The sequence below is a fragment of the Cheilinus undulatus genome, linkage group 10 (assembly GCF_018320785.1).
Source record: "Cheilinus undulatus linkage group 10, ASM1832078v1, whole genome shotgun sequence".
Taxonomy (NCBI): Eukaryota; Metazoa; Chordata; class Actinopteri; order Labriformes; family Labridae; genus Cheilinus; species Cheilinus undulatus.
Window position 1 is genome coordinate 17,240,908 of NC_054874.1, and position 15,121 is coordinate 17,256,028.

At 42.5% G+C, this 15,121-nt stretch overlaps 1 protein-coding gene across 4 annotated transcripts in view; it reads left to right on the top strand.

Moving 5' to 3' along the window:
* The window catches only part of ebf1a (EBF transcription factor 1a), a 101,487-nt gene that overhangs the window by 66,818 nt on the left and 19,548 nt on the right, over positions 1-15,121 (top strand). For all 4 annotated transcript variants that reach the window (XM_041797288.1, XM_041797285.1, XM_041797286.1 and 1 more), the window contains exons 9-10: positions 1,343-1,473; positions 4,620-4,746. In XM_041797288.1, coding sequence (XP_041653222.1) covers positions 1,343-1,473; positions 4,620-4,746 — 258 coding nt within the window. The remainder of the gene's footprint in view (positions 1-1,342; positions 1,474-4,619; positions 4,747-15,121) is intronic.

The window sequence follows — 15,121 nt, forward strand, 5'->3', positions numbered from 1 at the left end:
ATGTTCACTGTGTCTGAGAGATTTGTTTGGGAATTTCCTCCTCTCTGATTTTCTCTTCTCCTGATGGCCAAGGTTTGAAAGACGCCACCAGTGGGAGGGTGTAGAGATGTTGGCGTGATGAAAAGAAAGGGTAAAAGTACATGATTGTACACAGAGGCGCTGAAATCATAAAAGACAGTGGTTCCTTTTTGTTTCTCGTGTGTCGAGTTTGTGTGCAGGATACACAACTTTGGGGGCCCATTTCAGGCGGTAATAGATGAGCAGCGCATAGAGTTGAACAGATGGCACCGAGGAACACCCCAAAGTATAATCCTATCACATGGATTCACGTTCCACCATCTGGTTAATCCACACACACACACAAACACACACATGGAGCGCACATAATATCAGCGGCTGTGAAAAGGAGGCATCTTAGGCCATGATTACGGCCACAGATTGCCGCTTGGTGAACGTTGATCTCTGCAGGCGTATCAGGGGGCTAAATATCAGTCCAGCTTGTTGGGGAGGATCAACAGAACAGGGAGTCAGGCGAAGAGCAAAAGGCAAGGCTTCAGGGGAAAAAAAAGTCAGCCCAGTCTAAAGTGGATTATGCCGCTTTACAGAATTACAGCATGTCTGACAAGCTGCATATCTGTTAAGGAGAGGAGATTTAGCTTGTATAAACATGTATTTCCCCCAATGCTGTTCTTTTCTTCAATCACATCCAGTAATCTCCAAGTCCATAATACCACCAGATAAGGTCGAAAAGCACATTGAATACCACTTATTGAAAATGTGGTTTATTGTTGTTATTGCATGTACTTTTGTTGGATAAGACAAAAAAAATATGCTTTAACAGAAAACATGGAAAGCTTACAAAACGCATTACAAACATCCACGCAGGAGCTGAGATGACCCCTGCGCTGAGATATCTGCACAGATACACAAAGCAGCCAGCTGAGCAGGAGCTAAGTGTTTGCTTAATGAAGGCGGCGTATTCAGAGGGTAGAGCTACTGTTGGCTCTGCTCTGCTCCCCGGTCGCGTGGCCTTTGATCAGACACTCAGCACACCTGACATTTACACGCCAGCACGCTTTGCCACGTGTCATAAAACAAGCGCACCGCCGCTGCCCTCGCACACAGGGCAGGGGTGATGTTTAATAACGGAGTGTGTATAATCACTCTGATTAGTATTCCTCGCTCGCCCCCGACCCCTGGGAGAGAGGGGAGAGAGGTGTGTGCGTGAGTGAGGGAGAGATGGAAAGAAGAAGAGGTGACTGTACGTGGAGCTGTACATGGCCTTTATGGGCTGTCATTAGGTTAGTTAGCATCTAATCTATTTTGTGTGTTAATCTTGCAGCGACCCCGAGCATCAAAGCCATCAGTCCGAGTGAAGGATGGACCACAGGGGGCGCCACCGTCATCATCATCGGGGACAACTTCTTTGACGGGCTGCAGGTCATTTTCGGGACCATGCTGGTCTGGAGCGAGGTTAGTCACCAACTAGATCTAGATCTATGTATGTTCATGCACACGCCTGCCTTTTTAAATAGACCATCTTTTTATGACTAGGGCATATTTAAAATAAGGTGATAATGGTCAGAGATACCATCAATGTGTGGGGATAAGTATGCCAAATAAATATGATACAAACAACTTAAAAATAAAGTGCTTAAAAATACAACTCACCATAGTGCTGAATCAGTGGATGCATGAGAATCACCTTTCACACTGAACCTGTATCTTAAGTAGACCTCCCTTGTGTTGTCCCTCTGAGCTCGGCATTGTCCTATACCACAAGACGAGACACGTTATTCAAAGTTTATAACGTTTTAACAATAAATCATAGCTACTTACTTTTTTCGATCATGAAGCCCAACATTGTGTTGTTCTAACTTGCCTTTGTAGCTCTTACAGAGCATTTTCTTGTGAGCCTGGAACTTTGGTGGCTTGTTGAGGTGTTTAAAGATTAAATCAACACCAGTAACTCTGAAATTGAGCGTCTTTTATCCATTTTATAATCCATTCTTCGATCATTCCTGCCACTTGAGGCTACTGCTCTCTGCCATATTGTCTGTTTGTATCCCACAATGGATTGTGACGGGGCTATGACAACCAATGGCAGGCTGTTCCATCATCACGTCACGCTTTGCAAAACAGTACCTGTGCAAACACTTTAAAACTGGAGCAAAGAGCCTGAATGACTTATAAAGGAGAGAAATAGACACAGAGAGGCTGTAATGTGTCCTTCTGTGTCACTGCAGACAGGAACTGCTTTGAATAATGACTCAAATTCCCTAAAGTGCATTGACCCTTTTGTAAAAATGTAAATATTTTATAGGCTTTTTGTCACAGAGTGATTTTTTTTTCACTTTTTGGTCCCCAAGAGATGGGAGAACAAGTTTGCGCAACAAAAACCCTTAGTCATTATTTTTTACTGTGTATAATACATATAAATCTTTGAGTTTTAATTCCTGTTTTTTGTCTTTATAGTTCCATTACTTTTTTAAAATTCAAGTGACATTACTGCAGCACACATATTCTTAAAGCTCAGGTTGTCCTGACATAAAGGATGTTTAGAGCTTGATTTTGGGTTGATGTTTTACAAGCTTTTAAAGACAAAATGTCAAGGAAAACACAATCTACCTATAAAAACAGGTCTATGTCCAAACTGGAAGCCATTTGCCCTTTGTTCAAGACAGTAGAAAAAAAGTTTTGAATGCAAAATAATGGAATTTTAGAATGCTATTAAAAGGATGGGATTATTCACAATTAACTTTAGAAATCCAGAGATTAATTTTGATTAAAAACTGTAATCTTTTGACTGCCTTTAAGATAAGTTACTCATTCTTTCTGTGCGGCCCGATATAAAATGACCCACTGATCGGTACTGATCCATGGCCTGGTGGTTGGGGATTGCTGCCCTAGAAGTTTGGTGTGAACTTCAACCAAACTCTACATATTTATAAAGCACCAAAGTATAACTCAGGTTGACTTTTATATATAGGCCATAGTCTGTGACATTGCTAAGCTCCCATTAATAGGGGAAAGGAAAACTTTCTTTTGAAAGGCAGAAAGCTTGAGTACGATTACATTTAAGGAGTTTTAAATGTGCCTTTTCATCTAGGATTGTTTCATTGAAATCTTTTAGAGGTCTAAAGAAGTGAAAGTACACAATATTTAGAATAGAAGTAAAGATAAAGAGTCAAAACTGCATTAATCATTTGTGTAAGAGAGTTATATTTCTCTTTGGTATAACTTTAATCAACTTGTGACCCCATTAAATTTGCAGTTTTTGGATCCCTAGAGGGGTCTTTTAGACTAAGTTGGAAATTTCTAGCGCACTTAGCCAATTTACGAGTTTTTCTTAAACCCAGCAATTATTTCAAGCAATTTTATTGTTTCAAGTAAACACTGGCAGAATCCACTTTCTATAACTAAAAGATTTCCATCAATTTAGTGTCTGACATCAGTTTTAATTGTTTCTTTTGACTTGCTCAGACGAGCTAAAGGTGTCCCAGTGGTATCTGGAAAGAACATTTTTTTTTATTGTTTAAGAGAAAAAATATCAGGTAAGTGAAAAATAACAAGTACATTAATTATTAATATAAATGCTCATTAATTGCAGCCCTACTGAAAACTTATATACACAGCCTGCTTTCTCATTATTTTCTGCAGCAGTTCTTTATTTTTTCTTCCCTCTTTTTAGTTCCCACCTGTCTTTTATTGAACCACTATCTGCCGCCTTTGAATGTGTGCACACCGTACTGTATGAATCTCTTTGTTGGGAGCATCTGCCACATGACTAAAATGTAAATGTAGTGTATGTGTGAAATTGAAGGTCAGTGAGCGTCGCAGCTAAACAGCTTTCTCTTTAGTAAAGGAATAATTCTATAAAAAGCTCTTATATTATCTCGCTGAGAGGTGATGGAGGCCAGACAATGGTGGAATGAAAGCACAGCTAAGTGAGCAATAAACGGGACAGTTTGAACATACACTCACGTAAACACACACAGATGAACATAAGCAAGGCACTGGCAGCAGCATTGATAGCTTTTGAGCGCTGCTAGCTTTGAGTGCTAGTTCACTATAGCGTGCAGAAAACGAGCACTCAGCGAGGTCTCATCTCTGTTTTGTCTTGTTACCGTATTCCTTCAAAGACCCTTCAGCATGCACATGCAGACATACGTGGCGAGAGGCTCATCAACCACACTAAGTGAGCCTGTTTAAGAGACAGTGGTGCTTTAATGTGGCTAACGGCAGCCCGACATCCACAGTTGACAGACTCAAAGACAGGGGCAGCAGATTATACTGTATGTTTCCTTACACTGTGTAATAGACGTATGCAGAGGAAGGTGTGTTTTATTCATAAACGGATAACTGCTTTTGAAGCCCTCGTACAGAGCCCATGTCAGCACTGATAACCATCCTAAGCCTCACAGTGACATTGCCTCAGGCTACAGGGCCACCTGAGGGCTTTAGCGCTAACACATCATTTTCAGGCTGATTATACAAAGAAAGAAAGTCAAAAGCTGCAAAGGAAAGGTCTGAGGCAAGCCCAGAAGAGTCCCCTGAGCTTATGTTTGGATGTGAAGTTTCATTGCATTAATCTTTATGCCCTCTCTGACTCTCTGTAGCTGATCACCCCCCATGCCATTCGTGTGCAAACTCCGCCCAGACACATCCCCGGGGTGGTGGAGGTCACGCTGTCCTACAAATCCAAACAGTTCTGCAAAGGCACACCTGGACGCTTCATCTACACAGGTACCAGCTACGCACTAGCATGCACTAATGATACTCATTAACAGTGAAATCTACGGGGATCATGTAGTTTTAACCAATCTGCTGGCTTTTCTGAAGTAAGCTTTACCTGAATTCTCTCATTTTCTGCAGACAGACTTTGTGGGAAAAGCTTTTAAAAATAAATAACTCACATAAACCCTGTAGGGTTTTTATCTTTCTATAAGCTGTCATTTTTCTTCACTATGTCTAGAGAAAAATGCTTGCTAAACAACTTAAAATTCAATAAAATGATTCAATAGTTGAGTGAAAAAGCCTGCTGATGAGAGGAAGAAAAGTGTTTGCCCTCTTTTATGAAGCAGGTGAAGGTCAGGAAGAGGTTTAACCTTTTGATTAGTGGGATTATTGAGTTTTAACCCTGTCTAAGGCGTGATTCACAAAGGAAGAGGTCCATGAGGAGAGCATGATTTTCAACGGTGAGTGCAGGAGCATGAATAGCTCGAGCGTTACATCAGAGCGTATCAGTGCAGAGTTATAGCCGTGCGGTGAAAAGAGCGGTAGAGAGAGTGAATGTGAAGCGGTGATTAACCAATGCGAGGCCGCAGGTCCCCAGGGAGATGGTGAATCACATAAATCTGTCTGTAATCTCAACCACTGATAGACTTAGGCTGTAAGCCCCGGCTGGAATCGCCAACATTTGACAAAATCACAATTGAGCGAGCGTGTGTGCGTCACATCACCACTTGCAATTTTTTCACATCTTTTGTGTGTCATAATTACTGTGCATGGACAGAATCCATGTCCATGGGTCATAATCATGACTCTGTTTGTGTTTGTAAGGAAAAGGCTGCAATAGGCTGCCTGTGTTTATACGAAAGTGTGAATGTTCTCAAAGCACAGGCGCGCAAACTGACAAGTAACTGCATTAGTAAGACAGAGGGCAGATGGGTGGGCAGCCTTTACTATGCCAGAGCTGTCCAACAGCCCGCACTCTGCCAAAGCCATAGAGCCGTGCGTATATACGTGTATCTGTGCAGCCGTTTAATGTGCCAGACATGTGGGAACCGTATGCATAATCGCCCTATCTCTTCAGCCCTCTACTCTTTCCCCTTGTCACATTCACTTATTCTAAACTTGCTTCTTTTGGATAAATTCTCCCTCCTCTCTCATGTCTTTTGGCTTCTGCGGAGGCACAAAGAAGAATCTCAACAGGTGAGAGGTAGCAAGAGGTCATCCGCTGGGAGCTGTGATGCTGCTTGCCAAGCGCCAGCACCTTCACAGCGACACAGTCAACCGTGTCGAGGCATAGATCCCAGCTCCACTCTTCACACACTCCACTTCAGCCACTGCTTTTTACCCTCGGCGGGTATTTGTACTTCTCCCAGAGCTCCTTTATCAGTTCTTTTTTTATGACTTTATGTCCTCCTATCGAACTCCTAGAACCTTCACATGTCTCGAATGAGGCAGAGAACAACAGGAGGATGAGCAGGATATTTTCAGCCATAGATGAGGAAGGAGAGGAGATGGATGGAGGAGAGGGGTGCAGGATTACCATGGGCCATGTTGCCCTCCTGGGTCTGTTTGGCACCAGTTTGAGCCCAGTTGCCAGTGGGTACTAATCATGGAGGATTGGCAGCACTGCGTGGCAGCTGGCAGCTAGCGCAGACACACACATCAACACAGCACCACACTCGCAGACATGCATATCCTCGTATATTACTTGTGCACGCACACATGCGCACACTGAATTACATTGGGGACAGCTGGCATTGCTAATCAACTTCAGCTGAGGAGAGGAAAGCGAGCAGCTCACAGACCTAATTAAGTCACCACATCCCCAATATTGCTGCTACTGCTACTTTGCAAACATGGCCAACACACACATCCATACGTTAACTCCCCCCGCCCTCCTCTGTGTGATCATTGATACTCCACAACCGCCCGTCGCCGGGTGGAAACATTTCAGCCGCAGTTCAGGACTGAGGAGACAAGCAGGGGACTTTTGGTGCAGAGGAGATTTCGGAGAGAAGCTATTACAGTAATGTGTCCTCTGCTGTCTCTGAGGACTCCTCTGCCATTAGACTTCAGAAAGCTCCAATTAGACTCATCAAAGGCAATTAAGCTCTCCACTGATAAGAATAAAAGAATGTTTTTTTTCCTGTTCTCTGCTCTTCCTCTGTCTTTTTATCCCCTTATCCCCCTTCTGTTCCTCTCTCTGCCCTCTGCCTTACCCACCTCTGGGGCTGAGCGCTCCCCCTAATCTCTCTCTCTTCCTCCCTCTCTCTCATTATCAGGTCATTGCCCCCTCCCTACAAATGCATCTCCATGTTTGGTTGTGTATCACCTTTTACTGGATTGCTGTCTTTGTAGCATTCATCAGAGCTTCTCCCCCTTCTCTTTTCTCCATGCAATACAGACTGATAATACTCTCTGCCACTAGGTCCCTGTGTGTGTGTGACACAGGGATGCCGGCCATAGATTGAGGGAGTTGATGAATCACCCTTGTCGTTCAAAAGGCAATCCCTCCCCTCCTCAGTATGCAGCCTTGTCTGCTTAGTGCTTCCACTACAGCTTCTGCTGATATTAAAAGGCTCTGCTGGCTCACATTAAGGCCGGCACCACGCGCGGCGACACGCATCCGCACACACGCACGCACAAACATTAGGGGTAGTTTTTCAGCGCTGAGTGCAGATTAGGTGTGTAGGAAACATCACTCAGTCCTTGTAAAGAGCAAGGGAAAAGACAAAAGTCAAGAACAGAATTTAAACCAGGCAGGCTGCTGCTGACATTTCTCTCCATCTCTCTCTGCCTGACTCTGAGCTCCAAATTAGTTTTAGAGGTGGAGGAAGGACTGTCAGTTGTCTGTCATTTTATACAGTACAGAGATACTGGAGTGAAGCACAGTAAGGCTGCACAAGAAGGGTTGTAAGCATGAAGATGATCTATGACGTTTTGTTTAATATTAACCGTTATTAAAGGAGACACATTACATCCATGTTGTACTTTTGAGCTCATTCCCTGTGGTCTAAATTAAGGATGAGTGCAGATTGCTGGCTAAACAGTTAAATCTGGATCCCTTTGTCATGGGCACAAGTTGGTTAAACTAATTATTTCAATTTTTATCAGTTCAGGTTCACAATCCTGGTCAAAGACTCCATCTAAACTGTAACACAGGCACTAGTAGCCCCCATACTTGTTCTTAATCATTACTGCCTTGCTGTCACAATGCTCTTTGATAGGTTAAAACAACTGCTTACAGCTAGAGCACTAATAGCATGTTATAGAAACAGAACAATTTAGCTCTATTTTTATATATAAAACAGAGCTGAAGTTGTTCAGAGGAGCTGTCAGGTTATACTCACATGTAGCCTGAGCATTGATAGGTGATATTCAGCTCAGGAATATGGATGCTGATAAAAAGACCAGAAGCCTGGTGGGGAGTATAGTAACATTAACCACATTATGCAAACCAACTTTTCCACTGTTTTTATGGGGTGTTTTTTTTTTTTTTTTTTTACTATTGCAGCATGAAGTTGGCCCGCAAAGTGTTTAATTTTTTCTACTTCGGCACGTCATTAAAACGCTATTTTAATTTTCATATAATTGGATTTGAAATTATTCAGGGTGTAAAGCCTGTTTTATGCTTGACGCATCCGCAGAGTTGCGAGTGACCATCCCTCAAATGTGATGTTAAATCTTCAGACACGCCCCTTCACTTGGGGTTAGGAATTTTCACCAGGTCGCACACATCTCCAAAATTTTCACAGATGTGGACATGCCAGATATCAAAACATGCTACAGACGTGATTTTTGTAGACACAACACCCTAGCTTTTTGGAGAATATCCATTTGTGGTGAGGAGGAAGCCAGCACTAGGTATAAACGCAACAGACGTTTTTCCGCTGTGATTCCATGTCAGTTTGTGTATGAGGGCAGTCCACTGAGCTCTAATTGAACTGTCACTAGATAGAATACGAATACATCAAAAGATATTTAATAAAGCAAACAAATGTGACGAGTATTTACCCGCCAAGAGATGGCAGTAATATTTGTAAGTGTTTGCTGACCACTGTTAGCCAACGAAAAAGAGGAAGAAGCCGGAAAAAAAAAAACAAAAAAAAAACCCACACAAAGAAGAAAAGTTGGCTCCAGCTACAGGAGAAGCAGAGCAGGGAGACCGGCTGGCTTCTTCTCCCCCACTCTTTTTTAAAAAGCCTCCAGATGTGCAAATACATTCTGAAAACCATGCATGGACCTGTAAAGGCAGAGAACACCACTCCAAGAGTGACTTTAAGGGCTGTGCTCTCGCTCCGTCACAACACCGTGTCCTCGCCTTGACTTGAGCCTATCTGGGGTCCTTCACAGACATACAAAAGTCTGGATTTTGCACGAGTAACCACTGCGCCAGCTTTTTACCAACAGTAGCAGACTTTATGAATCATCTTTTACATTACTCTTAAATGCCTGTATTGTAATTTGCCTTGTATGCTGTCTTTATTTTAATTCAAAATCAGGAAATACCATGCCGCAAATCCGTTTTGTTTTTTTATTATGCATATTCTTTTGTTTTCTCCTTTTTTGTCTCATGTTTAGTACACCAGTGGCTGCACCAACTACCACTTATAAGTTGTAATAATGTTCGTAAAAAAAAAAAAAAACATTAAGTGACGGAAACCTAGAATTATAAATCTCAGAGTTATGTTCCTTTATTATTGATTAACAAACCCATACCGAATTGTGACCCCAAAACTGAGATACGATCCAAAAACAATTTGTAATATGGATCAAGAACCAAAAGAGTTTTTTGACCCTGTTCACATCACACATAACAGACCTTCTCAAGACATTTCTTGTGTCTCTCTTAAATGCAAAACATGCTCCTTCCCAAACGACCATCTCCTCTGTTGGGTGTGCCAACATAAATACAGCAGCATGCTCCCATGGTGTGCCCAAGGAAGCAACATGGCTGTCAGAGGCAACACAGCTGTACAGTGACAGACTAACCCTGCTACGTGAATGTCACTAGTTGACGTTCCCCTTGTGGCTCCCACTTTAGCATAAAACAATGATGAGCCATTGCAAAGTTTAGCACAGAAGCTATGGTTAGAGGTGAGGGGTGATTTATTATGAATCTCGTTGTGACATCCCAAGGAGAGTAGATTCTGAACAGACAATTTTCGTTTGTCAGACACAAAGGACAACCACAAGAAAAAGGACTAGGTTTAATTGTTTCTCATGTTTTGGGTCTTTAGATACCCCACATACACAGATATATCTACAGAAAAAAAATATTTAAAAGTATGTTTTTGATGATCAGTCCATTTAGAGCTGTTCCAGCTAATAATAAAATCTCTTGTACATAAACATAGAGACAAATTTGTTCTAATGGAGCTTCAAATGAGTAAATTATGTAAGTCTGGTTCCATGGAGAATTAAAAAGATAATGCACGAAAAGACCAACAGATAATCTTAAATTCATATGCACATGTGACACACCTGCAATAACACATGATCACACACACATGCAGCATGTAGTCATCTGGCAATAAAAGTGGGGTGCAACCACAAGCCGGTCAATTACTTGTCTTGCTCCTATTTGTGAATGCTTCTTTTATTGAGCTTGGGTGGAGGCCTGCTGTTGATTAAAACGGCCGGTCTCCAGCTGGAGACGGGGCCAGCTGAGATAGCTGAACACACTCACATTTACAGCACACAGACTTAACAGTGAGGAAATTCACACCTCTATTTGAGATTGAGATTAATTTTCTGCACCATGTGGCTTGTCTTCCCTCTTTAGCAGCCTCCGTTCTTATTACGGGAGCATCTGGTCCATGATGATGATGTAAATGAATTTCGAACGTAGATGATTTTATACCCCGCTGAAATGAGCAGCGTTCACCAGGGGGAATGATTTCTTATGTGTTCTTGTATCTTAATTCAAGTGCACACTTTTCCTCCACATTTCCAGGATTTGCATTCTCCCGGTGAGGATCCGTGCTGTCAGGTATTGTTAACTGTCGACATGCACTTTTTGCAACAGATAATTAGAGCTTAGGTTGTAGTAGCATCCACACCTCCATTGATTTGTAGAAACTCATAGCTCCCCCCTCTCCTCCTCCACCCTCTCCTCCTCCCTTCCTTTAGGAGCAAAAAGCTCCACTCATCTGTTTTCTGTGTATGAATTTCCAGCCATGCATTAGTCTCCCTGACATGTTCAAGCGATGCTTTATTTAGCTTGTCGGATTCTGCAAATAAACGCAATCTCTGGGTTTATGGAAAAATGGATAAAAATTAGATTGTAAGGTATTGATCTGGATTGTGAGTAGTCAGTGGAGGTGTTGTATATGTGTGTTAGTGTGTATGTGTGGTGGTGGTGAGGAGGGGGGGTGGCTCTCATCTGTGTGAGGGGGGAGAAATGAAGCCGTAATTCAGGGCTATTGAACCCCCTGCCACTGGCGGCATCGATCGCAAGGCAGCGCTTATGAGATCACACCTGAGCACTGGAGACTGCAGAGGGGAGGGAGGGAGGGAGACGGAGGAGCAGAGAGGGAGAAACAGAGGGTTGTGATATGATCAGCTCCTTGCCCACCATCTGAGGGCCTGTTAAGGTGTTAACATCAAGCCTCAGAGCCAATTACCTAACCCTGCAAGTACGCTATGCCCGCCACAGAGGGGGGACGGAGACGAGGCTGCTGGACACTTACTGTAGTTTCCCCTCCTCCTCCACCTTTATCTCTCCTCCTCCTCTCTTGTGTTTCCTGGACGCCTCCGCCGTGCTGACCTCTCAATTATCCCTCAGCCCCCGCCTTCCACCTTCTCTTTGAACCCCAAACATCCACTCCCCCGTTTTCATTCCTCCCCTCGAGCTCATACCTCCAGCACCCCTCCACCCCAGCCCTCCTCTTCTCCCCCCCCCCCCCCCCCCCCATCACCCCTTCATACACACTCCCCCTGCGGCTCTGTGGGTTATTATAGTGAAATATGAAGCGGTGTGGATTCTAGGCTTCATGAAATTTCCATGAGCATTGATCTGATCTGATGTGGGTGATTGCTAGGTGAATCCCTCCAGTCCAGGGCTGTTGCTCATCTATTCATTTATTTATGGCAGTTATGTTTTACTGGCTTTGATTTGCTCTTCTGGAGAGCGACAGCTAAGGATTATAAATATACCTGTATGGGAGAGTGTGCTTTGAATCCTGGAGTACACACCGGCACAACACTCCTCTTTCCAGGCAGGAGTTTTCTTTTTACTCCAGAGCTAAATTTTGTTTTAAATGGAGATATTAAGCATACATGTAAGAGCATAAAACACAAAGATAATCCCCAAAGAGACAGAATCAGGTAGTTAGTGGTGCCATTGTCCCCCACGTACTCCTCCTCTGCTTTATGGTCCTTGAAAACGAGCAGAGACAATATCACTTCCTCTCTCAATTACCAAAATTGTCTCTTTATTTGTAATAGGGGGTATCTGTGTACGTCTTGGGGTTTTTATGCTATTGTTCACTCGAGGCTCATTTGGCACATTGTGGAGAACTGATAAAAAATTCATCATAAAAACAAAAGCCTTTGAGACGAAAGAGAGGGGATGTTGTCGGAACAATCCCCTCCTCAGACTGCGGGCCTAATCCAGGGCAAATCCTCCTTAAGGCTTTACAGAGATCAGAGAATACGGAAGTAAAGTCAAATATTTGTCCTCAGAAATAATTCATACTTTATTTGTTGCATGTGATCATCGCATTGTTTTGGCTTATTTTATCAGTGGACCAGCTGGCCTGTAATAATGTGTGTCATTCTTCTGAAGTTGAGCCCGCCTCTGGCATCTCTGCTCCTACTTTTTTCCCTCTCTCTCTCTGTTCTCTCTGTCTTTGCTTCCAGCTTTTCACCTTTCCTTTCTTTCACTCTTATGGATTACTGGAACGCTCCGCTGGGAGAGCTGTCCAAATACGTTTGTGTTGCCAAAACAGAGCATCACCGACTCTCACTCTCCTGCTCTCTTGCTCTCCTTTGGTGTGCATTTGAGCTAGCGGCTCAGGAGGCGCCGTGGTGAAGCCACTAGAGGTCCAGCAGGACAGCTTGTACTCATAGCCTCTAGGGGCCTTTTTTCTGGGGGCCGCCTAGTCAGCCTGGCTGCTCAGATGTGAGGCGAGCAGGGCATCAGCCCTCAGGAAACGTCCAAGCTGTGACCCACGGGGGAAACAGACGGACAGCATGGACTCGTACGGGCAATCCTCACGCATAAAGGCTGCTTCTATTTCATGTTTTAAGCATATACAGTCCTGGTCACCATTATTGACACCCTTTTATTTGTTGAATAACCTGTACAATATCTTCAGAAACAAATAAAATGTAATTTATCTGCTTTTTCAACTTGCATGTTCTGATTTCAAAAAGGAAACATAAAACATGATGTGGACAGAAATAAAGGCGTCCCTCCTTAGTATTTGGTTGCACACCCTTTGGCAGCAATAACTGCCTCGTTTAGTCATCTATAGGCTTCTTGCTTTCCTCAGCTGGTATTTTCTCCCATTCTTCTGTTGCAGTTTGTTCAAGCTCTTGTTGTTTGCAGGATTCCTTTCCCCAATGGCAGATTTCAGCTCATACCATAGATTTTCGATCAGAATTTTGATCAGGACTCCTGCTGGTTAGTTTAAAACAGTCAATTTTTTTCCTTTTCAACCATGGAGAACCCATGATCTTTGACTCAAACCCAGTTTTCTTAAACTGGGTAGCACATTTTGTCCTAAAATCCATCGGTAGTCCTCTGGTTTCATGAGTCCTGTGATACGGTCAAGGCCTCCAGTGCCAGATGCAGCAAAGCAGCCCTAAAACATTATGGATTCTCCACCACGCTTAACTGTTGGGAGGGTGTTCTTTTCCCTACGAGCTTTTTTTCACCATCCGTAAACAAATTGTTGTTTTGCATTACTGAAAAGTTCTACTTTTGTTTCGTCTGTCCACAGACATATTTCCAGCGGGACTGTGGTTTGTCCAGGTATTCTTTGGTAAAGATCAGTTGTTCCTTTTTATGTATTTTTTTCAGTGATGGGATCTTCCTTGGCCTTCATCCAAAAAGCCCTGCTTGGTTTAGTGTGTCACTTATCATACATGTTGAAAGCATTGCCCAAGATGGTTCCAGGTTGGCTTGCAGGTCTTCAGATGTTTTACGTCGTATTTTTTCCCACAGTTTCCACCAACTGTCAATGACTGATTTTTTTCCTCTTCCCCCCACGGCCGTGGAGGTTCTTGACAGTTCCATCCGTTGTAAACTTCTTGATAATATTGCACACTGTTGAAACAGGAATACCAGGGGGTGTCAAACTCAAGGCAGGGGGCCTAAATCTGGCCCATAATGCAGTTATACCTGACCCGCGAGATCATATCATATTTTTATTATAAATGGGCCACCAGTATGAGGTCTGCAGATTTCCCCCACTATAAAAATGTGAACTTAACCTTAAAATATCCTGGTAAGTCATAAAAATGTAAAAAAAATAAGGAGTAAAAATAATTAGACAAAAAGTCAGGAATGAATCTGGGAAAAGAAATTAATTTGAGTTTTCATATTTTCAATTTTGCATCACACAATTATGACATAAACTTTTGACTTTTTATCTCATATTTTGACCTTTTAGAGCAACGATTTCAAACTTCATTTCATATTTTGACCTTTTCAACTCCTTACTTTGACTTTTAATCCCATATTTTGACCTTTTGAAATTTAAACTCACATTTCGGCCTTTCAAACTCAAGATTTTGATTTTCATCTTATACTGACCTTTGAAACTCATAATTTGACTTACTATCTCATATATTTGCCTTATCAAATCATTATTTTGACTTTTAATTTTGTGTTCGGACCTTTTAAACAAACAAGTTTGACATTTTTCTCTGATTTTGAGCCTTTAATAGCATCATTTTGACTTTTTTTTTAAATCTAAAAATCACTTATCATCAGTGTTAAGTTTTTTCCCCATAATTTATTACATTTAAAATAGGGTTGACAGTTCTTTGTCAAATGTTGACCCCGTTAGGCTCTCAGGTTAAACCTGAACTCAGAGACCAAAGCTGTTTCATTAGAATCATTTTGTCAAGAGATATTTCACAATATGTATTAAAATATCCATAATGATGACCAGGACTGTGCAATATAGATACATGAGAAACAGTCTGTGCAGAAGCAGCACCATATAGGCTGTATAAAGAAGTCAAGACTGTTATCACTGTGAGCACTGACTCCCCAGGCAGCCCACAAAGAGACCCAGAGAGGAGGAGGGTAAAAGACAGAAAGAGAGTACATTAGGAATGAATTATGTGGAGAGAGCACTTATCCAACAATCCTCCTCTGAAGTGTTTGTACTATAAGCCTCAGATCTTCATTGTATTTATTCTAATGTTTAAA